The sequence below is a fragment of the Podarcis pityusensis genome (assembly GCF_964106645.2).
Source record: "Podarcis pityusensis genome assembly, chromosome: 8".
Classification (NCBI taxonomy): domain Eukaryota; kingdom Metazoa; phylum Chordata; class Lepidosauria; order Squamata; family Lacertidae; genus Podarcis; species Podarcis pityusensis.
In genome coordinates, this window is record NC_138033.1 from 12,561,872 (window position 1) to 12,589,777 (window position 27,906).

A 27,906-nucleotide genomic window follows, 5' to 3' on the forward strand; every position below is an offset into this window, starting at 1 on the left:
ATATCCCACCCTTCCTCCTAAAGAGGCCGAGGTCAACAAAGAGGCATCAAAAAAGAAGAAGAAAAAAGTAGAAACAGATTAATACAATACATCTGACTGGCTGCCACAGAGGTCCTAAAACAGATCGCATCCAAAGGAAGCTTTGTCTTCCAATTTTGAAAAACATAATTTCTGGAACAGTATGTACTCTGTATTTCCAAAATACCCCACCACTCCTTCTTTGCTGGAACTCCCAGGCACCTTTCCTTCGCCTATAAATTTTCCCAAGCCAGCTTCTTCTTCCACAGGTCGCCTGGTGGTTCGTTTCAAGTGCTCCTTGGCTTTTGAAAGCTCTGGCATTATGAAGGCCTTCCTGAGTATGTGCTTTCTCTTCATCCTAGTTTCTTCTGGTGAGTAGGAAGGTTTCTCTTAATCAGTGCTTTTTTTTCTAAAAAGATTTTTTAGGGGTACTCACATTTTCCTACTCATACAGTGGACCCTTGGATTACGTTACCTTCAGGTAACGTAATCCCTGGGTTGGGAACGCAGCAACCTGGAAGTGTATACTTCAAGATTTTGCCCAGCGCACATGCGCAGAAGCGCTCTGCACACCGCACGCATGCACAGAAGGGCACCTCCAGTTATGAAATTTTCGGGATACGGCCGGGCCTCCGGAACAGATCCCATTCGTAACCGGAGGTACCACTGTTTTGAAATACTGCCCTTCAATGAGGACAAACTAAGATTCACAAAATGTTTAGGGGTATGCATCCCCCTGCATCCCCACCCCACTCTCAGCTGACTGCTCTCAATCATATCGGGATGGTTGTTAGCGGCGGTCAGATTGGGAAAACTGAAATAGGTTTTTGGAAGAGAAAAGGAGCTGAGAATATGGATAAGAATGGGAGGATCTGAGAATCTGGACTCTAAATTTTGGAGAGGGGAGAAGACCAGTAAACTTCAGATACATGTTGTAAGTTACAGGTCTCATTTTGAAGTCTGGAAAGGAGGTCTGCTTTTATGTTTATTTTCTTTCAATTGGGAGATGAGTTGAGTTGAGTATAATGGGTTAGAAGTGCATTAAAGGAGCCAAGAGAACATAGTTCTGAGGGTTAGAAAAGAGTGAAGACTATGAGTCATTCACAAGGATTTGTGAATGACCCATAGGATCTCAACTCAGTTTCAGCCGTAAGGAATCAGTGGCCCAACGGAATAAAGGGACTGCTCCAAACTGCATACAACTGAACTCAACCACAAGGCAGTAAGTCATTATTTCTTGTCATTGAGAGTAAAACAAGTGTAAATAGAAGAGTGGAGTATTAGGAGTTTAGAATGGGGCACAAATGTGTCCAACATGCATTATGGACATGCACCTCATACAAACCTCACATTCAGATGGTGTAGCAAATTTTGTAAAGGTGGCTGTTACACTAGTAGAGAGTATGTCTGTTTCTTGAGGTTAGCTCAACAATGGGACTCTTAGTTTCTTTCAGATTTTTTCTTCCTGAAGCAGTGATTGGTGACACCAAATGGAGAAATGGGGAGTGGGTGGAATAAAACACAGGGATCCCAGGTGCAGCATGACTTCAAGGTAAACAGTTGTGCTTCCTGTGCTGTTCTGGCTACCCTGTTTGGGATTGATACACTTTTCATGAAGACCTCATGCAGCCTGTAATAGGTTGCCTACCTGCCATCCCTGTGTTGGTAATTGACAGTGTTTGGGAAGGAAGGTGGATGGGGAAGCCTCTCCTGCTGCACCTTTCTTCCCATAACCTTCAGGCCCTCCCCATCTAGCCAACAGCTATTTGTTGGGCTGTTGGTAGCACACTTACCAGCACCAATAATGTGGCTGTGTATGGAAGTGTGTGATAGGACTTATGAAATCCTATCTTAAAAGTCACTACTCAAATGATTGCTGATGGCAAGAACTGAGAACAACATTGGGACTGTGAGAGGGAGGTTTGAATCTTCTCATCACCATGTGTTGAGGTGCAGGGAAATGTTTGTAAATAGGAATAAGGCTGTGCATCTGTCTGTGTCTGTGTATATTTGTGTGTGAGAGAGATAGACACATGCAGCCTCTGCCCCACCATTGGAAGTGGATCTTGAGATAAGTAAGATTCCTCATGTCTGGTAATAGTGGTTTAAATCCAAGAGCTGAGATCAAGGAAAGATTTCTCTCTGTGAACGTACGTAGATGTCATTTCTCAAGGAATGAGAAACTCATGGCAATGAGTGTTTCCTACGCTTTCCTTCCAGATGTGCCGCATCTATGTTACAATTTTTTTTACTTTCAAATGGGAGTTTCAGAGGTCTGTCCTAATGGAGAGAACAGCTGCTTTTCTGATTTTACTGAAAATGAATTAGGTGAGTGTAAAACCTTTTAGCCCAATCATAGCTGAGTGTGTGGACCCTGGATTATTTGGGGATGATGTGCATGTATGAATGCAAAATGACCACAGAGTGTGCTCTCTTTTTTTCAGTGTAGAGCTTTCATGCATAGTGTGTGCTGCCGCAACTCACCTGTATTTCCTTGTTCATGCTTTCTTCTTTAAATTCACATTCCACAACATTTAGAAGTCTACATGGAGAGGCTGAAAATTATTATTATTATTATATATTTATTTACACTCTACCTTTCCCCCTGACGAGACTCATGGCGGCTTACAGACAAAAACAAGAACCTCTAAAAACATAGACAAATCAACCATATTGCCAAGCAGGCCTGCAATATGGTGACAGCTCACATCCTCAACCTCTGACAGGTACACTCTAACATCAACTGAAGGCACAAGGGATCTATATTTAAAATAACAAACATCTATCATCTATCTGTCTATTTCCCCACAAAAGCTTACTTGCAAAACATTTTTAATTTTTGAGAGCCAGATTGAGGCGAGATCAAGGGAATGAAAAGAGTAGAGGGAAAAGGAAAGAACAGGAAATAATACAACCTGCTGGGGCTCTTCAGGAAGTAAGAACATTATAGAGAAAGGACAAACCAACTTTCTTTTCTGTATCTCAGCAATAAATATTGTAACAATGCTGTAACAACAAATAATATTGTAGTGTAACCATAAAACAGGAATGTAAAGTTTCTGGGGCATCATTATTTGAATGAATTAACTCTGTCATGCCATAGTTTGAAATTTGGGCTAGTGAGTCTGTAGCCACAGGGTCCCCAAACCTTTCCCCCTATGACTGTTGTTGTTGTTTAGTCGTTTAGTCGTGTCCGACTCTTCGTGACCCCATGGACCAGAGCACGGCAGGCACTCCTGTCTTTCACTGCCTCCCGCAGTTTGGTCAAACTCATGTTGGTAGCTTCGAGAACACTATCCAACCATCTCGTCCTCTGTCGTCCCCTTCTCCTTGTGCCCTCCATCTTTCCCAACATCAGGGTCTTTTCCAGGGAGTCTTCTCTTCTCATGAGGTGGCCAAAGTATTGGAGCCTCAGCTTCACGATCTGTCCTTCAAGTGAGCACTCAGGGCTAATTTCCTTAAGAATGGATGTGTTTGATCTTTTTGCACTCCATGGGACTCTCAAGAGTCTCCTCCAGCACCATAATTCAAAAGCATCAATTCTTCGGCGATCAGCCTTCTTTATGGTCCAGCTCTCACTTCCATACATCACTACTGGGAAAACCATAGCTTTAACTATACGGACCTTTGTTGGCAAGGTGATGTCTCTGCTTTTTAAGATGCTGTCTAGGTTTGCCATCGCCTTTCTCCCAAGGAGCAGGCGTCTTTTAATTTCGTGACTGCTGTCACCATCTGCAGTAATCAGGGAGCCCAAGAAAGTAAAATCTCTCACTGCCTCCATTTCTTCCCCTTCTATTTGCCAGGAGGTGATGGACCAGTGGCCATGATCTTCGTTTTTTTGATGTTGAGCTTCAGAACATATTTTGCGCTCTCCTCTTTCACCCTCAATAAAAGGTTCTTTAATTCTTCCTCACTTTCTGCCATCAAAGTTGTGTCATCTGCATATCTGAGGTTGTTGATATTTCTTCCGGCGATCTTAATTCCGGCTTGGGATTCATCCAGCCCAGCCTTTCGCATGATGAATTCTGCATATAAGTTGAATAGGCAGGGAGACAATATACAGCCTTGCCGTACTCCTTTCCCACTTTCCCAATTTTGAACCAATCAGTTGTTCCATATCCAGTTCTAACTGTAGCTTCTTGTCCCACATAGAGATTTCTCAGGAGACAGATGAGGTGACCAGGCACTCCCATTTCTTTAAGAACTTGCCATAGTTTGCTGTGGTCAACACAGTCAAAGGCTTTTGTATAGTCAATGAAGCAGAAGTAGATGTCTTTCTGGAACTCTCTAGCTTTCTCCATAATCCAGCGCATGTTCACAATTTGGTCTCTGGTTCCTCTGCCCCTTCGAAATCCAGCTTGCACTTCTGGGAGTTCTCGGTCCATGACTAACCCGCCTGTTTTAAGCAAAGAGTGTAATATACTAGGTGATTCTTAATTGTAATTTTATTACGTCCACAAACTCCTTTAGTATCATTGGGTGCAGCTCATTGGACACTGGAGATTGGAATTGCTTTAAAACAGCTAGGTGTTCTCTTACCATGTCTTTTTGGGCTACAGCTCCCTCCTGACATCCTTTATTATGTTATCAGCAGGTTGGGCATCGTTTTTCTTTTGGGTAAAGATGTTGTCACTCAGCAACATTTATCTGACCTCTCCAAGCAGAGGTCCTACTACTGGCTTGTTCATCCTCTTGTTTCGAACATAACCAGAGAAACTACACACACACACTTTGCATTGTTGCATCAATATGTATATTAGGAAGCATCATATAAATTTCAATTATTAGGGGGTTGATTTGAAAAATTTTGGTTTTGAATTGTACCTATTTCTTTCTTTGTCTCTCACACAGGTGACTATACAGAAGACAGATTTCTATGGGGATGCACTACAAATTGCACCTCAGGGAATTACAGCTTTACTACACTAAATGATGCTTCTTTCTACCGTACAACCCACTGCTGTCAGGATAGTTACTGCAATAACCAAAGCATGCCAGGTAAATATCTGCAGGCTTTTGAATCTTCCCCAGAAGCGGCTTAGTCATGCTGGCCACATGACCCAGAAAAACTGTCTGTGGAAGCGGACAAATGCCGGTTCCCTCGGCCTGTAAAGCGAGATGAGCGCCACAACCCCAAAGTTGTTCGCGACTGGACCTAATGGTCAAGGGTCCCTTTACCTTTACCCCTGAGAAAGAACATCATTCTGGTTTCAGGTTTCATCCTTGGGTACCCATAGAATAAACTAAAGATACTGATCTAGGCCAAGATTATTTTTCCTAGTTTGCATGGGAGGTGGTTAGAATCAGCCTCACCACATGTTTCTTGAAAACAGGCAGCCTGTGTCAACAACTGATTAGCCCAGAGCTTCAGATGGCCCCTAAGGATGTGAATAGAAAAACCTGGATAAATTGGGGGATTAGAGAGAGAGATAAGAACACATGTCCTTCTTGTTCCCTGATAGCCGTGCTGACCCTGAGCGTTACCCTGTTGGGCCAATCTAAAGAGGAAGTGAGGGGAAGCATCTGTTGGTACTAATGGCCCAGGCATGGCCAAACTTGGCCTTCCAGCTATTTTGTGACTACAACTCCCATCATCCCTGACCACTGGTCCTGTTAGCTAGGGATGATGGGAGTTGTAGTCCCAAAACAGCTGGAGGGCCACTACCAAGAAGGCCCCTCTGCCTACTACCCCGCAACCTCACTTATTGCAGTGAAGGAGCCACCAGAAAGCCCTTGGAACTGAACCTCAGTGTCCAGGCTGAATGATGGAGGTAGAGATGCTTCTTCAGGTATACTGGATTGTGGCTGTTTATAGCTTTAAAGGCCAGCACCAACACTTTGAATTATGCCCAGAAAGGTACTGGGAGCCAGTGTTATGTGGTTCCGGCGGCTGCTCCCAGTCACCAATCTGGCAGCCTCACATAGAGTGTGCTGCCATAGTCCAAGTGGGAGATAACCAGAACATGCACCCCGCTGGCAGGACAGTGCACAGGCAAGTAGGGTCTCAGCTTGTGTACCAGAAGGAACTGGTAAATAGCTGCCCTGAACACAGAATTAACTTGTTCCTCCATGGACAGCTATAAGTCCAGAATAACTCCCAGGCTGTGCACCTGGTCCTTCAGGGGCATAGTTACTCCATTTAGGACCAGGAAGCCCCCCCCCCCCACATGCCCACCCTCTGTCCCCCAGAAACAGCACTTCTATCTTGTTGACATTCAGCCTCAATCCATTAGCTGTCATCCATACTTTTTTTTCCTGAGGGGAAGGAGTGAGTGGGGTTAGTGGTTGGTGACTGATTGAGACAGAGATACTGGAGTGACTGGGTGCATGATGTGTTTTGTATGTATTAGCTGAACAGACTGGGATGAGTCATATTAAATATTATCATTTGTGCAGATGTAAGGCAGGATTTGACTGTGGTGTGTAGTGTTTAGTCCATGAAAGAAGGGATCCCTGACTCTAAAGATATTTCAAAATGTGTTGCTCTTTTTTTAAAAAAAATGATATTATTGCAATGTATTGTAGTTATATTGAAAACTGCATTTTATTTTATTGTGGTTACTCAGTTTCATTCATATATATATATATATATATATATATATATATATATATATGGAGTGATACAGATGGTGCTGTGGTCTAAACCACTGAGCCTCTTGGGCTTGCCAATTGTAAGGTCAACAGTTCAAATCCCTGTGATGGGATCAGCTCCCGTTGCTTTATCCCAGCTCTTGCTAACCTAGCAGTTAGAAAGCACACCAGTGAAAGTAGATAAATAGGTACCGCTGGGATGGAAAAGTAAACAGTGTTTTTGTGCAAATTCGGCTGGACTTAGCTTCCCAGGGTTCACTTAAAAACAGACACATACACACACACACACACACAGAGAGAGAGAGGGGGGGAGAGAGAGAGAGAGAGAGAGAGAGAGAGAGAGAGAGAGAGATTTTGTAAACCACTTAGGGACTGTTTTATGTATTGAGTGGTATATAAATATAATAAATACAACATGAAAACAAAATTTATTTATTTGAGAAATTTATATACAGCCCCTCATCAATAGGTCACAGGTCAGTTTACAACACAGTAACAAAGTAAACAACATACTACAGTGGTACCTCTGGTTACGAACTTAATTCTTTCTGGAGGTCCATTCTTAACCTGAAACTGTTCTTAACCTGAGGTACCACTTTAGCTAATGGGGCCTCTCTCCGCCAATGCACGATTTCTGTTCTCATCCTCAGGCAAAGTTCTTAAACCGAGGTACTACTTCTGGGTTAGCAGAGTCTGTAACATGAAGTGTTTTAAACCCGAGGCGTTTGTAACCCGAGGTACCACTGTATACCTACATAACATTATATTCATAATATAATGAATATAATCATAGTATTAAGTCATGTGTAACAATACATCATGAAATATAGTACATAATATATAGCACATAAAGAGCATCCATTTCAGCTTATTCAATTTGACAGTCCAGTAATAATCTCCACAACTCATCCCAATCAAAAAAAGAAAAAATATTATCTATTCATCTCAGATGCAACTATTAATAATAACACTTGTTTATCAACAATATGAAAGAGGGGGGAGAGAGGGGAAAAATATTCATACTTGAAGTCCCAAAACAGTAAACAAAGAGCATATTATTTGTTCCTTGTTTATTTAATCTGTATATTGCCCTCCATCCCAGGAAGGTTCAAAATAGAAAAATATAAAATGAGAAAACAATATATTTCTCTCTGTACAAAAGTAGCTCTTAAGCTGTCTCCCCAAATGACAGACCATCCCCAGTTCTCTTCTGGGAGCTTTCCTTTTCTCACCTAGCCTTGCAACCTGGGAAATCTCAACTTCCCACTCCTTTGACCACTTATTGAACACTTTCAGGGGATGCTGCCCCTAACAGTGCCCAAAAGAGAAAATGCCAAAGTGTGTTTGTGTGTGGTGGTGTTTGTGATCAAAGTCGTGTAACCCCTTCAGGGTCATCCTTTAAGGGCTGCCTGGACAGTCTGCCACCTGCTCAACTTATCTCTCCCCTTCCTCAAACACACCATCAAGGCAGGTGAGGTCCAGCAATCTGGCTGCTGGCAAGAATCTTGCCAAGATGTTGATGCCAAGATGTTTCTTTGTCACCTCCTGCAGTAAGTCCACCTCTCCCCTCAAGAGTGAAATTCACCCATAGTGTGGATAAAGTCTCTCCAGTCTATCTCAGGACAGCAGCAACTAAAATTGCTCCCTTTTCTTCATAAGCTGGTTGCCAGACACTTCAACTGCATTGTATGGACGACTGATTCCAGAAGCAGAATGTGTTGGAAACAGTGCACGTGTCTCATAGGATTAGACAACTGAAGCCTAGGAATTAAAATAAAGACATCTGGTCTGGATTCATGTGTTGACTCTAACGCTTGCTTTTGGCAGTGCTGGGTATATTCTACAATGGTCTGGAGTGCCCAGGCTGCTCTGCTTCCAGCTTTGAAGATTGTCAGGACTCAGAGACCGTCAGGTGTAGAGGTGAAGAGAATCTGTGCATAGAGTTTGTGATGGCTAACTGTAAGTACTGTGGTTAACCACTGAGTCAGAGGTGGGAGGTGGACACAGTTTACTAGAGTGTGTGGGTGGGTTGCTCTCTCATTCAGTCTGTGGCTTCCTGCCAGAAAATACATAGGATGTGTATGGGGAGGTGAGTTTTCTTTCCCCCCAAAATATTAGCATTCCAGTAGCCTTTGCGTTGCATATAATGTGAGTGGCTGACGCTGTGGTCTAAACCACTGAGCCTCTTGGGCTTGCTGATTGGAAGGTCGGTAGTTTGAATCTCTGTGACGGGGTGAGCTCCCTTTGTTCTGTCCCCGCTTCTGCCAACCTAGCAGTTTGAAAGCACGTCAGTGCAAGTAGATAAATAGGTACCACTGTGACAGAAAGGTAAATGGTGTTTCCATGTGCTCTGGCTTCCGTCATAGTGTCTTGTTTTGAAAGAAGCAGCTTAGTCATGCTGGCCACGTGACCCAGAAAACTGTGGACAAATGCCGGCTCCCTCAGCCTGACAGTGAGGTTAGCGCCGCAACCCCATAGTCGTCTTTGAGTGGACTTTGCCATCCAGGGGTCCTCTACCTTCTTTACCTATATGGATGAGACTGTGTGCTTCTGTCTCTGGTGTGTATGTGTGTATGAGAAAGAAACAAATAATCTGTTTGTTGAATTACATATATATAAATATATATAGAGAGAGCACATTTTAATGAACCTTAAAAAAACAGACAACCTTAAAGCAGCCATGGATTTTGAATTCCATATCCATATGGGTTGGGGCCCTGCTACATAAGAACAAAGTTCTTTTTCTGGATTTAAACATCAGTGTGATATTAGGATGCATATTGTTCTATATGTACAATACAGTTTATAATGATTAAAATGTTCACATTCTCTGTCTTCTGCACCCTGTGACTCTGGTACTACCCAATGATTTCTATGACTATGCTTTTTTCTCTTTACTAGATGGCAGTAATCATTCTGATAAGGTGTTCAAAGGCTGTGCAACACGGGATTTTTGCAATCTGGCAAGGACATCAACGGATGATGACTTTTTTCGCAATATCAACCAATCACAATGCTGTGATCCTAAAGCACCACCAAAACACCACCAAATAAATCCAACCTTGCTGAGTAATTAGAAGATGGCAAAGTCTTCCCCTTTGACATCCATGATTTGCAGCTGCATTGGGGGAGGAAGTTGCTTGCCTGATATTGGGAGTGCAGAGAAAGTGGGGTTCACAGGACCGAGAGTCCCCTATTTGGCATTTAGTGTAGGGTGAATGGGATGCAGGGATAGATAAGCTAAAGTAGAAAAGTGGGGCTTGGGGACTCATCCTCATGATATCATAGCGTATGGTTAAAACTTCTCTTGATCATGATCACAATAAATTGGTGTCGCAAATAAAACTGTGTTCTGTGTCTGTATTTGTCAAATAAAGAATAAGCTCCTTTTCTCATGTTGAAGCCCTCTGGACCTCTCATGGAGGGGGCACGTGAAGAATTTGCCAAATAAAGAGTCTTTGATGGTGTTGGGGATGGTGGTGAAGGGCAGTCTTTGCAGAGGGAAGAAATGGGTATTGTTACAAAAGTTGGGTGGCAAGAGCCCAGGGCATTCCAGACACTCACACAAGGTTTGTGCTCCTTTGGAGAACTGAGACATATCAGAGAATGTTGTGGCTTTAAGAAATATGGTTTATTCGCCTATTTAGACCTTCAGGTGAAGCATGGGCCTTTTAAGAGGGGATTGTACCCCACAGCAGTGTGGGCGGCCTTCTAGCAGCCTGCCCATGGAGGATCTCAATTCTTCTTCCTCCTTCTTCCTCCAGTCACCCTTGTTCCATGGATAGTTACCCTGGCAACCTTCCAAATCCCTAGTCTCAGGGCAGAGGGAAGGAGTTGCATTGTTCATGTCCCTCAATTGCCATCTATTGTTCTTTGATGGCCATAGCTCAGCCACAGGAATTTCTCTGCAGCTTGTATTCTCCCTTCATATCTCAAATAAGCAAAATCTGCTGGTTTTTAAATTAAGGATTGTTTTTTATTTCCTTTGTTTCTTTTTATGACCTAAAAGAGACACACACTGTGGGCTTGGATTTAATTTGTTTTTAAACAGTTAAAATAAGATTGGGAAAAGCTAGGGAAAAACACATCAAAAGCACATGGTTTTTGGGAATGGAAAAGGAGACATATAAAACATTTGTTTGCGTTGCCATACAAGAAATATGTAAAATAACTAAGCAAGTAATAGACATCACCCCAGAATTGGCCCTACTAAACATCTTCCAAGACAACAATGCCCATTTACACCACAAAGAACTCATAACCCACCTGCTCTCAGCAGCCAGAAACACCATAACCAGACACTGGAGAGACCTGTCAGGAGTAAGCATGGACCAATGGTACCAAATAGTATGGGAAACAGCCCTACTAGAAAAATTAACTAATAAACTGAAACTGACACGGGGACAAACAGAAGAAGACGCCTTCACCCCGGTATGGCTCCCCTTTATCACATACACAGCCCAACAGGACAATGACAATAATCCACCAACAGCATACAAATCAATATGGCTAACCTGATCCAAAACACCCACCCACCTCACTCACACACGAAAACAAAGATCACCACAGCCAATCACAAGCAAACAATCACACCCTAGGCCAACCCCAACCTCTCTCACCACCAAAGGAACACAAGTGAACAACACAAGCAACGCTGACACCAAACTCTACATACATTAAACATAATAGAAACACCGCCACCCGACCCCACCCCTATCCATCTTCCCTCTCTCCACCCCCCCTTTCTTTTTTCTTTTTCTTTTTTTCTTCTCCCCTAATGCCTCAACAAATGAAACGGATTTGTAAAAATGTTACATGAAAAAAAAATACGAGGCACTACACTTCTGTAAAACAAGAAAATCCTTAATAAAATATATTTTTAAAAAAAGAAGAAGAAGAAAGGGAAAAGTTGGGATGAAAGGCTTTCTTATTTTATTTTCTCTTTTCTTATAGCCTGAGAAATTTTGTGAATAAGCTGCAGTCAATGGGATGCAACAGGAAATAAATGATCAAAACAACAAATAAGTGGGGAAGCACAATGTGAGAAAGGAGAGCAAGAAAATAAGGAGGAAATATAGTGATACAGTGTGGCTTGAAGAATAATTGGAGGGGTGTTTCTATTTTGTGCTATTATGGTAAGGTAAGGTAAGGTAAGGTAAGGTAAGGTAAGGTAAGGTAAGGGGAATATGCAGGAGAAATGATTTTGAGGAGATATGGAAAGTTTTGGTAGAATTCATACTGTTGAAACGGAAAGAGGTCAGAGCATCACAAGAGGTATTTAAATTTTGGGTTGGTTGGATACTTACAGTGGAATGGCCTCAGGGGTTGGGTGCATGTTTTTCCCCTTATTTATTTATTTATTAGTCAGGTGATCAGTTTTCTTCATCAGGCATAGGCAAACTTGGCCCTCCAGATGTTTTGGGACCACAAATCACACCATCCATAGCTAACAGGACCAGTGGTCAGGGATAATGGGAATTGTAGTCCCAAAACCTCTGGAGAGTCGAGTTTGCCTGTGCCTGGTTTTCATCATTCTAGAAAGCTGAAGTGCCAGGAAGGAGTAAGAGAGGGAACTGATGCATGAACAGCCTTAATTGGAGGAAAGTATAGGAGCACTTTGCCAACACCCAGGAACAACAGGTTCAGCACAGTGTCACAAATTGCTAGAATTCTAATAGCACTATACCATAATTTAAAGCACAGTGTGGAAAACAAATTAAATCTCTTCCCCCTCCCAAGAACTCCAAAGACACGTCTCTTCTAAGCTGTGCCAACCTCAATTTCACCACCCTGGATGTGGGAAAATGAGTGCCATCAGGTTACAGTAGAATTCAAAGCTCAGCGCTGAAATAGGATTAAATTTCCAGAAGCCCAGGCAATTTTGCCAGATTTTCCTGAGAGTCAGCTGCATGAAATTTTGTGAAAGGGTAAAGGGTTTATTTATGGCACATTAATAAAATGCACAGTGACTCGATTTCTAGGTGTCCTCGGCCCCATTAAATCCAATTGGGTTTGGCATAAAGAACATGGTCACTTACTCTTTAAAATAAATTGGTAACAGTTAAGGGCAGGGGTAGGGGAGGTCACTAATCAGAAAAGCTTGTGAACTTAAGGGGCTGGAATATATCCTTTGCTTTTGTTTCACTAGTGATGGTTCTGAAAGCCAAAGGCAGTGTGAAAGAAGTGGACTTTGGTGTTTGGACAATGAGAGAGAGGGAGAGTGGCAGCATCACAGATGTCCAGGAGGAGTTTTCTTTGTGTAATTTTAGTATTATATATTTTTACTAATTTTGAGGTACTGAACAAAAAAACAACAATAAATTTGCCAATTGGCTCCTGTTTCAGAGATACAAAGATGGTCACGTATAAATGACCCAGTACGCATTGTGTACATAATTTCATTGCCAACAGTGTACCTCACTGTATTTCAATCTCCAGATTGCCACATATGGTATCATATTGCATCAGCTGACGTGCAAGTGAAAATGGCTGCTGTGCTGGAAGAGAAGATGCAGCAACTTCAGGGCTGCCTTGCCACACTTTCAGCAACATTTCATTTCATTTATTCTATTTCTATGCTGCTTTTCACTCACGTGAGTCACAATGCAGCTTACAAACAAACAATAAATAACAGCAACCTAACAGAACCTCACAATTAGAGCATTAATCAGTTGGTATAATTGACAATGATCAGTAAAACGACTACAAAACATAACAAAAGTAACGACCTTCTCTAAAACATTGTTAACAAAATAACTAAAAAAATGAAGCAGCACAACCAGAACAAAGGTCATTTTATAAGATTCACAAAGCACTACAGCACTCACAATCCACAAAACAATATTAAAAACATCAGCAAACTAAACCCTGCTGAATTCAAATAAACAAACACACACGCCCCACCTTCATGACCCACAGTCTTCCAATAAGTTCATCGAAAGATGCAACCATTTTGGGCCAGTGGAGCTAGGTCAGCAGTTGCCAACCTCATGATACACTGAGGTGGCTGCAGAAGATACACAGCACAGAATGATTCCTCTAACCATCAGTGGATGAAGAGAAAGGAGGATATGGATTTGGAAGATTTGTTTTCCATTCTTGATGATCCAAGACAATTGATAGTGGAGACGTGTGCTGATAACCCACTTGCTACCTTCCAAGGAAATGATTTCAGGGAAAGGGAATTGCAGTGTGGAAAAGGCAATTTGAGAGTAGGAAGGAGTAGGAAGTACTTAAGGCATAAGGTTCCTGCCTTCCAGAGGCAGTGGTGTTGATCCATTGGTTCAGTTCCTACCCTTTGGAGAAAACAAGCTTGCTCCATCTTCCACGTGACAGCCATTTAGATATTTGAAAATGGCTATCATGTCTGCTCTCAGTCACCTCTTTTCCAGGCTAAACATACCAAACTCCCTCAAGGGTTTCCAGACCCTTGATCATCTTGGTCAGGTTAACAGTAGGACTGTATGAAATCCAAGTCATGAGATGAGTCATGCATTTTGCAGTAGACTGACTTCTCATCATGACATTTTAAAGGCATTGAAACATAACATTTTATGTACATTACATTTAAAACTTTAGAACCAATGTCCCCACTCAGAGGTTTACGTATATGTTAAGGAGCATAGGGGATAAAATTGAATCCTGAGGATATCCTGAGTTTGGCATAGGCCTGGTACAGTACATCTTAAAATCTGGACATCTGATTTATATTATTATTTACTGAATTTTAAAACAAAGTGGAAATAGATCAAAACATTTTAAAAACAATCATGATTCCATCCCATGGTTTTGAGTTTGCCAGGAACGATTTTCAGCTCAGGACTGAAGAGAGAAAGAGAGAAAGAATGGAGAGGCTAGGGGTGGATAACCTGTGTCCTGGGGGCCAAATGCAGCCCCTGGATGCCTCTCCACAGCACTCAGGAGAGGGGGTTGCAGGTGGTACATCACACCCCTGCCTAAGGCCAAAAAGGGGACCTTGGAGCCAAACGAGAGGAGTCAGAATATTGGGATATCAGAAAAAGTTATCCTCTATTGTGTGAAGAGTAGCATTTACATTTTGTGTAAGCCTATACAGGCCCTCCCCCCACTCAAACTCTCTCCCCAGTTCAGACCAAAATATCTAGAGCTGAAGCTCTGGGATGCCTGGAGGTTGGAGGACGTGTGCAAAAGCCGCAGCAGCAGCAGCAGCTGCAATACCATGTGTGTCACCTGCTAGGAAGGGAGGTGGAGCAGCCTAATTAAAGCCCCATTGCACCTCTGCTCTCCTTGGGGCTTCATCCACCCTCATTGAAGTCCACTTCAGGTTCTGGGGAGGGTCTCCTCCCAAGCAACGGGGACTCTCCTGCTTTCTCCCATCATTTCCTGGTATTCTGTTTTTTTATTTACTTATTTTCCAGTGCTGCAAGCATACACAGTCACACTTGTCAATCATGCAAAAGTGGGGGAACGCTTGTATAAAGTGCCACAACAATTCTTCCCCTACCCCCTTCTCCTTTTGCCAACGTGCGTCCGCCTACTACTAGCCTACCACTGCCGCCACAACTTCATCTTCTACACAATTACTAGTATATAATATTTTTTGTCTTGTTTTCCTCTCTCCCTTTCTGCAGATATAAAAAACCCCACTAATTTATAAATCACCCCTCCAAATTCTATCACAGATCAGGAGACAAGAAAAGACAAGAAAGGGAAAATGAAAAAGGGGTCAACAAAGGCTCTTTCAGTTTGGATTTTGTTTTATTTTTTACTTACCTGTAGGACTGCAGCAAGATAATCCTGTGGAAAACCTCATTCCCAAACAAGGAGCTGTTGATTTGGGTAATCATACACAGTATTTTGATGAAGGGGCAGATGCAGAACATGAGAATGGAAAACAGAAAGAAACAGACTGATGGGGAAGCAAATTTGGAAGGAGAGAGGAGTAATCATAATGTAGGCCTTGAAACTTGACAGTGGTTAACCTTGGCACCTCAAATTTCAGTGGCACCCTGTGCACCAAAATCTGCCCTCCCATCTCTCACCTTTTGTTGCGTGTCATAGTTGCAGCATCTGCTGCAGCCACCCCAGAATCTCCACACCTGATGCAACCGCACCAGTCGTGCTCTTTGCACTGAATGTATCACAACCAAGTATCCATCTCAAAAGCAAATAGAAAAGTATATTATGAACAGTCTCATCTCTCTGCCTAAAACATTCCCAGAACTAGAATGATGCCTGCTGTCTTGGACAGGAGTTGACATCATTATAGAAGTGTCAATTTTGAAGTGCTTCTGCTTAAAACATTTTAACGTTTGTTCCATCTCCTGGTTTAATAACAATGATAGTCTAATAGTTTGTAACATTTTATTATCATCGGGCTTGTCAATCAAAGACTTTTTACAGTTTCTATTTCTTTTAATATGTCTTTTGATCTTTCACCTTTTTTGGTAAGCACTTTGCTATATGAAGGAGCCTCTAATAATCATATTCCTAGCATCCCATACTGTATTTAAATCTGTACAATTCTCTATACAGTGGTACCTCTAGTTACAGACTCAATCCGTTCTGGGGTGCCGTTCACACCCCAAAAAGTCCGTAACTAGAGTGCCGCTTCTGTGCGCACGCACGGTGCGATAGAGGGTTATGTGCATGTGCAAAGCGCGCAGAACGCTTCTACGCATGCACGCGCGGTGAAACCTGGAATCATACACTTCTGGGTTTGCCACTTTCGCAACCTGAAAAGACACAACATGAACCTAACACAACACAAGATATGACTGTATTTAACTCAAAGAAGTCAGTTAAACATTAAAATCCCTTTTGCATTATCCCAGTCTTTCTAACAAGCTGTCATTCAGCTTCCATCTAAAAGTGGTATTTTGCTGGCCTTTAATAATACTAAATATCAAATTTTGATCTGATAAAGTTCTCAGTTGTATTTCAGTGTTCTTAAAACCAAATACTATGGACTTTGATACCCATAACATGTCTAGTCTTCCAAGGCTCTTTCCTGGAGGAAGCTGGACCAAGAGGAGTCAGGTGGTCAGGAGTGTCTTAATCATTCTAGAAAGCTGAAGAGTCAGGAAGAGCAGTGGGCCAAACAGGGAAGCATGAAGAGGCTTAGTTGGAGGAAAGTATAGGCCACGACAAGGAGCACTTTGCCAGCACCCAGGAACGACAGGTTCAGCACAGTGTCACAAATTGCTAGAATTCTAATTGCACTATATCATAATTTAAAGCACAGCGTTGAAAACAAATTAAATCTCTTCCCCCTCCCAAGAACTCCAAGGACACGTCCCCCCTAATTGTGCCAGCCTCAATTTCACCACCCTGGGGAAATGAGTCCCAACAGACTATGCTAGATTTCAAAGCTCAGCACTGAAATTGGATTAGATTTCTGGAACCTCATGCTTTTTTGCCAAATTTCCTTGAGGGTCAGTGGCATGGAATTTATTGTGAGGGGGAGATAGGTGTCTTTCCACAGTGGAGGTGTAGAGAATTAGAGGGCACAATGTACCACATGTGGTGGGGTTGCAAAGAAATAAAGAACTTTTGGGAACTTATATACAATGAATTTTTTAAAAAAACTGTTCAAAATAACATTTAATAAAAAAACCTGAATCCTTCCTCTTAGGCATAATGGCATCAGACATCCCAAGGAAGAAAAGAAGGATCTTTTTCTATGCAATAATGGCAGCGAGGACGCTGATTGCCAAGGGATGGAAAGGAGTGGCAAGTAAAAATGCTTGAATACATGGAACTAGCATATATGACAGAAAATCGGTCAACCCCAAAGTTCAAAACAGAATGGGAGATCTATAGACAATATTTTAAAGAACTTTAGAATGCTTCGAATAACTCTCAGAATTGAATAAGGTATAAAGAAGTCGCACAAGATTTAATAAAGACAAGGTTCATTGAAAAATAAAGGCAAGTAATTAAGAAAACAAAGAACCCATATCAAGGAAGTTGGAAGTTGATGGTCAAAACATTTTTGTGAATTTGTGATGTCTTGTTCTACTGCTTTTTGTTCTAGTTACAGGTAGGTAGCCGTGTTGGTCTGCTGTAGTCGAAACAAAATAAAAAATTCCTTCCATTAGCACCTTACAGACCAGTTAAGTTTGTTACTGGTATGAGCTTCTGTGTGCATGGTATCTGAAGAAGTGTGCCTGCACACGAAAGTTCATACCAATAACAACTTAGCATCGTGCTTCTTTTGTTTCGTCTTTTCTTTTTCTATTTTTCTCTTCAAGCTTTCATTGTGTGTGAATGTTTTGATTTTAAACCAATAAAGATTAGTAGAAAGAAAGAAAGAAAGAAAGAAAGAAAGAAAGAAAGAAAGAAAGAAACTTATTGCTAGGGGAGACAGGTGTCTGTCCACAGTTTCTTTTGTGGAATGCAGTGACTCAAGTTCTAGATTTCCTCACTTCCATTAAATGCACTTGTGTTTGGGTTAGAAAACTTGTCTACTTCCTCTTTAAAATAACTTGGTAACTGTTAAGTGCAGGGGTGGGGGAGGTTCTGTTCAAAGAAACTTGAGGATTTAAGGGACTAGCTTATTAAGGGGCTGGATATACATAAGCACAGCTCCACGTCCTTTGCTTTTGTTTCACTTGTGATGATGATGAAAGCCAAAGACAGTCTGAAAGAAGTGCACTTTGGCATTTGAGCAATGAGAGAGGGAGAGTGGCAGCATCACAGATGTCCAGGGAGTTTTCTTGCTGTAATGTTGCTCTGGCTTCCATCACGGTCTTTGGACAAATGCTGGATCCCTCAGCCTGAAGCGAGATGAGTGTCACAACCTCATGGTCACCTTTGACTGGACTTAACCATCCAGGGGTCCTTTACCTTTACCTAGAATTATATATTTCTGTAATATGTAATGTGGATGTATAATTTTCTCTTTAAGCTTAGATAATTCCTTTATTTCTTCTAAAAATGAGAATCTAACAATGGGACACCCAGATGCTGGGAATCACAATGGAGGGGGTGGGGAAAGTGACAATGTGCTCATGTCCTCCTCCTCCTCCATTATCACCATATTATTCAATATCTTCTTCTTCCCTGGCTCCCTCGGCCTGAAGCGAGATGAGCACCGCAACATAATAGTCATCTTTGACTGGACTTAACCGTCCAGGGGTCCTTTACCTTTACCTTTTTATTTAGACATGTTAGTTGCTTGTTACCTGAATGTCTCCAAGTGACTTGCATTTTAAAAACATTAATATAAAAACATTACCCCATGGAAAACAAAACAACTCCCATAACAGCACTAGAAGCAAACATATAATCTCTCACAAAAGGCCTGGGCAAAAGGTATGTCTTTCCTTGTGCAGAAAATATATATATATATATATATGTGAAGACCCCAGGCAGCCGTCGCTGGGGACAGCCTTTCACAAGCAGGGCACCACAGTTGTCCTTGCCATAGACATCTGTTTTGCCATTGTGAAAACAGGATTTAGGACTAGATAAACCTTTTGCCTGGTCTAACAGGGCTCTTCATATTATTTTATGATCCAAAAAAACCCCAGTGGATCACACCAAAGTCCTATTTAGTCCCACATCCTGTTTCCTACAATGGAAAAGCAGATGCCCCTGGAAAGTTCACAGGTAGTACAATAGCCGTCTCTGGCTGCTGAGGCACTGGCTTGCCCCTGCTATTGAGGGGGCTGACAAAGTGGGACGTGTTAACCTTATACATGATTTTCTGCTCAATATTAATGGGGCCCACCCCCCTCTTTAAGAATATTTTTTTGGGGGGGGGAGTACCTCACCCTCCCCAGTTGGCGCACCTGTCTAGCTTCTTCTTCTTAGAAACTAGTACCCAGAGTCAGAGGCATGCTGTCCTTGTAGTCATTGTGAAGAGTTATTGTCTATGGAACTAATAAATAATAATAATAATAATAATAATAATAATAATAATAATAATAATAGCTTATCACTCGAGTGATGAGGTTGCATGGCTGTCAAGTTATGCCCACTTACTATGAATTTAATTCTCCCCAGAAGCCAAGAGAGAGAGCAAGAACCCAGAGAATGTCTCAGATAAATAGAGTGGGGGATGAGGCTCATTCTGAAGGATGAGGTTGGTGTGGGTGTGGGTGTTGAGGCCCAAGTTGACATGGCCTTAGGTAAGTGTTGTCAAAATAGATCAGATGACAGAGCAAAGGTACAATCCATTCTACTCTTGCTAGTACTGTGATGCAACAGGGGGACATGTGAATAAAGTTCCAGCAAGGGATTTCAACTGCGTGCTTTAAAGGCCTTAGAATCCTAGGAAAACAGGCAGTCCATACTCATTGTGACATTGTCTCTGGCACCGGTGCCCACTGCTGTAATAATATTATTATATTGTTGAACACCACCCCAATCTCTGAGCAGTGTGAGAGTTTAGGGGTTCCAGGTGTTTAAGCAGGGTGTGTGTTACCTTTGGGAATGAGGAAAAGCAGACAAACCACTTTATGATGGATGGTTTATCATTACAACCTGAGCCTAACCACAGCATTAATTCTTTGAAAGGGTCTTGTTTTGCCTGTATCAACAGCCTTGGATTAAAACAGCCCCCCCTGTGGGCACCCCCAATATTTTTTTCAAGCTCATATCCCTGTTCTATAGCAGCTTCATTAGATGTCATTGAGTTCTAGTCAGAGGCTTAGGAAGGTTAGGTGGTACCCAGTGGTACGGAAAATTTCTTGTCACACACCCCACACACCCACATTTATTTATTTATTTTGCTTATTTCATATTTTCTTACAGATGTGGATTCTGGGCCTCTGATAACAAGTAGGCGACTGTGGACAGATACTTAAATCTACAGGATGGATTGTGTTTTGGCTTGTGTTATTTTATTTATATTTATTGTTTATTTATTTAATAAACTTTTTTTTTAAAAAAACTGCAAAGTGGTTTACCAAAACAAAAAACAAAAAACACCACAGCAGTAAAATCACGTGCAGGCATCCCTTCACTGGTCACAAGGAGGAGGTGACACCACTGCCCCAGCCCTGAAGGTCCAGCCCAGATGTGGCTTGCCTCCCTGCACCTGTGACCTCAATAGCCTGCTGTGGGGATGCCTTTGTTGCACTCCCTCAGAAATTTGCACTCCGGGCCACAGCTGCCTGGTCCCCAATGCTATGCTACTGTCTAAATGTCTGTTGCTGGGAATCACAGGTGGGGAGAGTGGTGTTGCTGTCCAGTCCTGCTTTCAGGCTTTGCACAGGCCTCTGGTTGGCCATTGCGACAACGGGGTTCTGGAACAGCTGACCTGGTTCAGCAGGTTGATGTAAGCTCTGGCCAACTGAAGCTCGTGGGGAATCTAACATCAGCCAAATTTTAATTGCCTCAGAGTCATCCAGTGTACCTGCTGAAGAAATAATGTACTTGCTGAAAAAATGTGGTTTCATAATTTTTTCTAAAATAAACAAGCTGCTCATTAGGCTGAGTAAGCGAAGCTAAAAGAGATACAAAAAATTGAGATACTATGGTGCCCTTTTGTAATCTGTACCAGGGGTGAACAACCTGTGTCCTTGGGGTCAAATGCAGCCCCTGCATTCCCACATAAGTCAGAGGGAGAAGACTGGGAAGAGGAGGTAGCTTCATAGTCAGCTGGGAGATTCTATGGCAGAAAGAAGTCTAGAATCAGAAGCTGAAGCTGACAAGTGGGAGGAGGGAGGTCAAAGGGCAAGATGAACCTGGCTGTTGGAGAGTCATGGGTGTCTCCCCCTCCTGTTGTGACAAGTTCCTCTTCCTCCTCCCCACAAGAACCAGAAGAGGGATGAAAAGGATGGAAGTCTCTGATTGCTTGGAAAAAACCCTGGAAAGTAGGAGACAAAGACAGGTGTGGGGAGTCAGGGATCTTTACTCTCAGCAACTGATTTCATGGAGTATGACCCAAAGGGAATGAGTTGCTGTGCTCACTGGTCTGACACACAGTGAAGTCTGTGAAGATCATGTTTTTGCTAATAAAGAGTTAATTCCAACTTGAACTGTGTGGTTTACTGAGTATGTGAGACATACAGACAAATGACATATCCAACACATCGATCACGGTCGACCGGTCGATTGCTGGATGGATTTTGGTCTATTGCACTATGGCTAGGCAGACTTTGCTCCTCTCTCACAGCTGGGGCTCTCGCCGTCCCATGGGCTTACGAGGCAGCTGCAGGAGGAATAGAGTTTGATCTCTGCTTTCGCCTCCCATTAGCTGCAGAGCGTGCGCCAGCAGGCTGGATGGGGCTTACGAGGGGAGGGAGAGAGCTGCGCCTCTGCTTTTCCTGTCCTGTGAGCACCAGAGCTTTGCTTAGCTATGGAAGCCTCTCTTGGCTGGGAAGCCCTTACTGGGTGCTTCAGGGCCTCGCTCGTATGGGGAGAGCATGCAGCAGTCCGCCTCAGGAGCAAACTAAAGTGGGGTGCGAGGGTGCTGATGTTCTGCATTTGGGACAAGGTTGGCTAAAAGGAGAGCGCCTTTCCTTCCTTCTCCATGCAGAGCATCCTGTGGCTTAATCAGCAGTCATCTTCATTTTAGGCAATGCATGGAAGAAGGCGATGAAATAAATCCGCGCTAAGGAAAGAAAGGGGTTTTTCCTTGCCACCAACAATGCCTTATAAATTGCCTCTAAAGCAAAGAAACTGAAGTATGACAATGTGAAAGTGTGGTAGATCACTGCCAGTTTTTGATACTGGATAGTAGATCACAGCCTACGTGAAGTTGGACATGCCTGACATATGGAACTGAATTTGGAAGGTAAGGAGAGGAATCATAAAGTAGACCTTGCCACTGGCTGTATCACAACCAAGTGTCTATCTCCAAAGGAAATAGAAATTTATATTGCAAAAAGTGAAAAAAATGGGCCAACAAATGCTCTTTCTGGTTGTATTAACTGCAGCTTTAAAAAAAATCATCAGTATACTCAAATATGGAATTGGAGCAAGAAGAAACTGTTGGAAACCTTATCACCAAACAAGGAGCTGCTGATCTGGGTAACCTTGCACAGTATTTTGATAGAGGGGCATATGCAGAAAATAAGAATTACAAACAAAGAAACAGACATACAGACACATGTGGAAGTGAATTAAAAAGGTGAGAGGAGTAATCACAATGAAGGCCTTGGCACCTCAAATTTCAGTGGCAGTGCCAAAACACAGCACCCCCTGTCTCTTGCCTTCCATTGGGGCACCTGTTGCAGCACCCCAGAAGCTCTGCGTCTGATGTAACTGTACCAGACATGCTCCCCTAGATCCACCTTTGCACAGGATGTATCACAACTGAGTTTCCATCTCAAAAGCAAATAGAAAAGTATATCACAAAGAGTCTCATCCCTCAGCCTAAAACATTCCCAAAAGATACCTGCAATCAAATTTTCCCAGAAAGCATTCTGAAAATTTCAGGGCACTAATGGAGAAGCACATGTACAAGATTGTCTTGTCTGGAGTCAACAGAAAGACGCTTTATATTGCTTTCCATGACAATTATTTTGGCGCAAAGCAGTCAACATTAGCACTTCTGTGTCTAACTCTGCACTGGTATCTGCAGATATATATATATCTCAGATAAAAGGAGTGAGCGACCTCAAGTTCATTATCTGTGCCCTGATTCCCAAAATGAATTTATTGCTGAATGCTTGAATCTTTTGAAACAACACATTTTGCTCAAGAGGCATCTACAAAGTACTTTGCAATAAGAGTAGATTCCACAGCAGATTGTTCCCATATTGAACAAGCAACATTTCTTTTTAGATACATACTTTTTAAAGAAATACAGTATGAGATTCAAGAAAGATTTCTCAAGTTGGCAGGTTGTAGCAACAAAAGGGGAATAAATTGCTCATTTCATAACATTAAATGAAACATTAAATGAAACATGCTCAGTGTTTGTCAAGCTCAAGCCTACAATAATGGGGCAAAAATGACTGCAAAATACAATGGTGCACAAGGAAACATTCAAGAAGAATGCTCAACATCTTTTTCTTCACCTTGCTGTTGTCACACATTCAACTGATGTGGAAAAGATGTTGTTGAATGCCTACCTGAAGCAACTACCTTTTTTTATTTTTTTGAACAATTCAACCTGTGTACCACTTTTCAGTTCCAGCCCTAATTGAAAGGATTTCCAGGAACAGTAGCTTCTGCAGAGAGGTCATTTAGCAAACCTAAGTCAATTAAGAATTATTTAAGGCTTACAATGTCTCAGGAATATCTTGTGGATTTGGAAAGGTAAAGTATTGAATCTAACATTGCCAGAACAATTAGTTTTCATGCTGTGATTCCAAAGGTTTCACAAAACAGCCAGAAAGGTTCTTTTTCTAAAGTACATAGTAAGTTTATCAATCTCTCTATCATCTATATCTATCTATATCTATATCTATATCTATATCTATATCTATATCTATATCTATATCTATATCTATATCTATATCTATATCTATCTATATCTATATCTATATCTATATCTATATCTATATCTATATCTATATCTATATCTATATCTATATCTATATCTATCTTTACTAATGCAAATGTTTCGTGATGATCTGATCTGCATTTAAATATAAAAGGATGTTTTGATGTGAATTCATTCTCCTTATCAGTATTGTAGAACAAAGATGTTCAAATCAAATGTGCTTTCATTCAATCATGGGACTAAAACCACCTTGGTTGTGCTAGTCAATGCTCTCAGACTTCTAACCCCAATGACTTCTATCCCCAATGGCAGGGTTCCACCTCCATCTTTGAAGTCAGTATTGCTATGAATGTCTGTTGCTGGGAAAACGCTAGGCGACAAGTGCAGATTATTATTGTTTGACAGAACTCTGGGGACCTACTGTGGGAGTCAGGATTCAGGGACATAAGATGATCCTTTTGGATCTGACGAAAAGCCCATTTAGTCCAGCATTGTGTTGTCAGAGCTCCTAACCAAATGTCTGTTGGAAAGTACAGAAAATAAGGCATGAGCAGAGTAGTCGTAATGTAGGGAATGAAGCCATCATGACCAGAAGTCGTTGACAGTAGGGATGTCCACAGACCATGCTGTAGTCATGCACTTGGTAGGGACCCGACGGCCATCTAATTCAACCCCTCTGCAATTCAGGAATCTCTGCTAAGTCACCTGTGAAAGGTGGCTGTCCAAACTCTGCTTAATAACCGCCAAGGAAGGAGAGTCCACAACCTCCCGAGTGACTCCTGACAGCTCTGTAAAAAAGTTATTCCTGTTGTTATATTGCACAACACACAAAATGCCTCTGAAATGAAAAGAGCAATTTTTTTTACCAATTTTGAGGTACTGAACACAAAAGCAACAACAAATTTGCCAATTGGCTCATGTTTCAGAGATACAAAGATGCTCATATATAAATGAACCAGTAGGCAGTGAGTACATAATTTCATTTGACAACAGTGTACCTCACTGTATTTCAAACTCCTGATTGTGAGATATGGCATCCTATTGCATCAGCCAAAGTGCAATTGCAAAATGGTTGCTGTGCTGGAAGAGAAGATGCAGGTACTTGAGGGCTGCCTAGCCACGCTTTGAACTACATTTCATTTTGTTTCATTTATTATATTTCTATGCTGCTTTTCACTCACATGAGTCACAAAGCGGCTTACAAACAAACAATAAAGAACAGTAATCTAAAAGAACATCACAATTAGACCATTAATCAGAATAATTGACAATTATCAGTAAAACAACTACAAAACATAACAAAAGCAATAATCTTCTCTAAAACACTATTAACAAAACAACTAAAAAACCCCACGAAACAGCACAACCAGAACAAAAGTCAGAAGATTCACAAAACACAACAGAACTCATAATCTGCAAAACAATACAGTGGTTCCTCAGGTTAAGTACTCAATTCATTCCGGAACTCCGTTCTTAACCTGAAACTGTTAAAATCTTGACATCTGATTTATTATTACTGTTTATTGAATTGATATCCCACCCTTCCTCCTAAAGAGGCCGAGGTCAACAAAGAGGCATCAAAAAAGAAGAAGAAAAAAGTAGAAACAGATTAATACAATACATCTGACTGGCTGCCACAGAGGTCCTAAAACAGATCGCATCCAAAGGAAGCTTTGTCTTCCAATTTTGAAAAACATAATTTCTGGAACAGTATGTACTCTGTATTTCCAAAATACCCCACCACTCCTTCTTTGCTGGAACTCCCAGGCACCTTTCCTTCGCCTATAAATTTTCCCAAGCCAGCTTCTTCTTCCACAGGTCGCCTGGTGGTTCGTTTCAAGTGCTCCTTGGCTTTTGAAAGCTCTGGCATTATGAAGGCCTTCCTGAGTATGTGCTTTCTCTTCATCCTAGTTTCTTCTGGTGAGTAGGAAGGTTTCTCTTAATCAGTGCTTTTTTTTCTAAAAAGATTTTTTTAGGGGTACTCACATTTTCCTACTCATACAGTGGACCCTTGGATTACGTTACCTTCAGGTAACGTAATCCCTGGGTTGGGAACGCAGCAACCTGGAAGTGTATACTTCAAGATTTTGCCCAGCGCACATGCGCAGAAGCGCTCTGCACACCGCACGCATGCACAGAAGGGCACCTCCAGTTATGAAATTTTCGGGATACGGCCGGGCCTCCGGAACAGATCCCATTCGTAACCGGAGGTACCACTGTTTTGAAATACTGCCCTTCAATGAGGACAAACTAAGATTCACAAAATGTTTAGGGGTATGCATCCCCCTGCATCCCCACCCCACTCTCAGCTGACTGCTCTCAATCATATCGGGATGGTTGTTAGCGGCGGTCAGATTGGGAAAACTGAAATAGGTTTTTGGAAGAGAAAAGGAGCTGAGAATATGGATAAGAATGGGAGGATCTGAGAATCTGGACTCTAAATTTTGGAGAGGGGAGAAGGCCAGTAAACTTCAGATACATGTTGTAAGTTACAGGTCTCATTTTGAAGTCTGGAAAGGAGGTCTGCTTTTATGTTTATTTTCTTTCAATTGGGAGATGAGTTGAGTTGAGTATAATGGGTTAGAAGTGCATTAAAGGAGCCAAGAGAACATAGTTCTGAGGGTTAGAAAAGAGTGAAGACTATGAGTCATTCACAAGGATTTGTGAATGACCCATAGGATCTCAACTCAGTTTCAGCCGTAAGGAATCAGTGGCCCAACGGAATAAAGGGACTGCTCCAAACTGCATACAACTGAACTCAACCACAAGGCAGTAAGTCATTATTTCTTGTCATTGAGAGTAAAACAAGTGTAAATAGAAGAGTGGAGTATTAGGAGTTTAGAATGGGGCACAAATGTGTCCAACATGCATTATGGACATGCACCTCATACAAACCTCACATTCAGATGGTGTAGCAAATTTTGTAAAGGTGGCTGTTACACTAGTAGAGAGTATGTCTGTTTCTTGAGGTTAGCTCAACAATGGGACTCTTAGTTTCTTTCAGATTTTTTCTTCCTGAAGCAGTGATTGGTGACACCAAATGGAGAAATGGGGAGTGGGTGGAATAAAACACAGGGATCCCAGGTGCAGCATGACTTCAAGGTAAACAGTTGTGCTTCCTGTGCTGTTCTGGCTACCCTGTTTGGGACTGATACACTTTTCATGAAGACCTCATGCAGCCTGTAATAGGTTGCCTACCTGCCATCCCTGTGTTGGTAATTGACAGTGTTTGGGAAGGAAGGTGGATGGGGAAGCCTCTCCTGCTGCACCTTTCTTCCCATAACCTTCAGGCCCTCCCCATCTAGCCAACAGCTATTTGTTGGGCTGTTGGTAGCACACTTACCAGCACCAATAATGTGGCTGTGTATGGAAGTGTGTGATAGGACTTATGAAATCCTATCTTAAAAGTCACTACTCAAATGATTGCTGATGGCAAGAACTGAGAACAACATTGGGACTGTGAGAGGGAGGTTTGAATCTTCTCATCACCATGTGTTGAGGTGCAGGGAAATGTTTGTAAATAGGAATAAGGCTGTGCATCTGTCTGTGTCTGTGTATATTTGTGTGTGAGAGAGATAGACACATGCAGCCTCTGCCCCACCATTGGAAGTGGATCTTGAGATAAGTAAGATTCCTCATGTCTGGTAATAGTGGTTTAAATCCAAGAGCTGAGATCAAGGAAAGATTTCTCTCTGTGAACGTACGTAGATGTCATTTCTCAAGGAATGAGAAACTCATGGCAATGAGTGTTTCCTACGCTTTCCTTCCAGATGTGCCGCATCTATGTTACAATTTTTTTTACTTTCAAATGGGAGTTTCAGAGGTCTGTCCTAATGGAGAGAACAGCTGCTTTTCTGATTTTACTGAAAATGATTTAGGTGAGTGTAAAACCTTTTAGCCCAATCATAGCTGAGTGT

The 27,906-nt window shown here is 42.0% G+C and overlaps 1 protein-coding gene across 1 annotated transcript; it reads left to right on the forward strand.

Moving 5' to 3' along the window:
- Positions 1 to 280: 280 nt before the first annotated feature.
- Positions 281 to 9,936, forward strand: LOC308482973 (phospholipase A2 inhibitor PIP-like). The gene is made up of 5 exons (XM_081016497.1): positions 281 to 389; positions 2,239 to 2,346; positions 4,870 to 5,016; positions 8,437 to 8,568; positions 9,511 to 9,936. The coding sequence occupies exons 1-5, from the start codon at positions 341 to 343 to the stop codon at positions 9,684 to 9,686; spliced, it is 612 nt and encodes a 203-aa protein (XP_080872623.1). The 5' UTR covers positions 281 to 340; the 3' UTR covers positions 9,687 to 9,936.
- Positions 9,937 to 27,906: the final 17,970 nt, after the last annotated feature.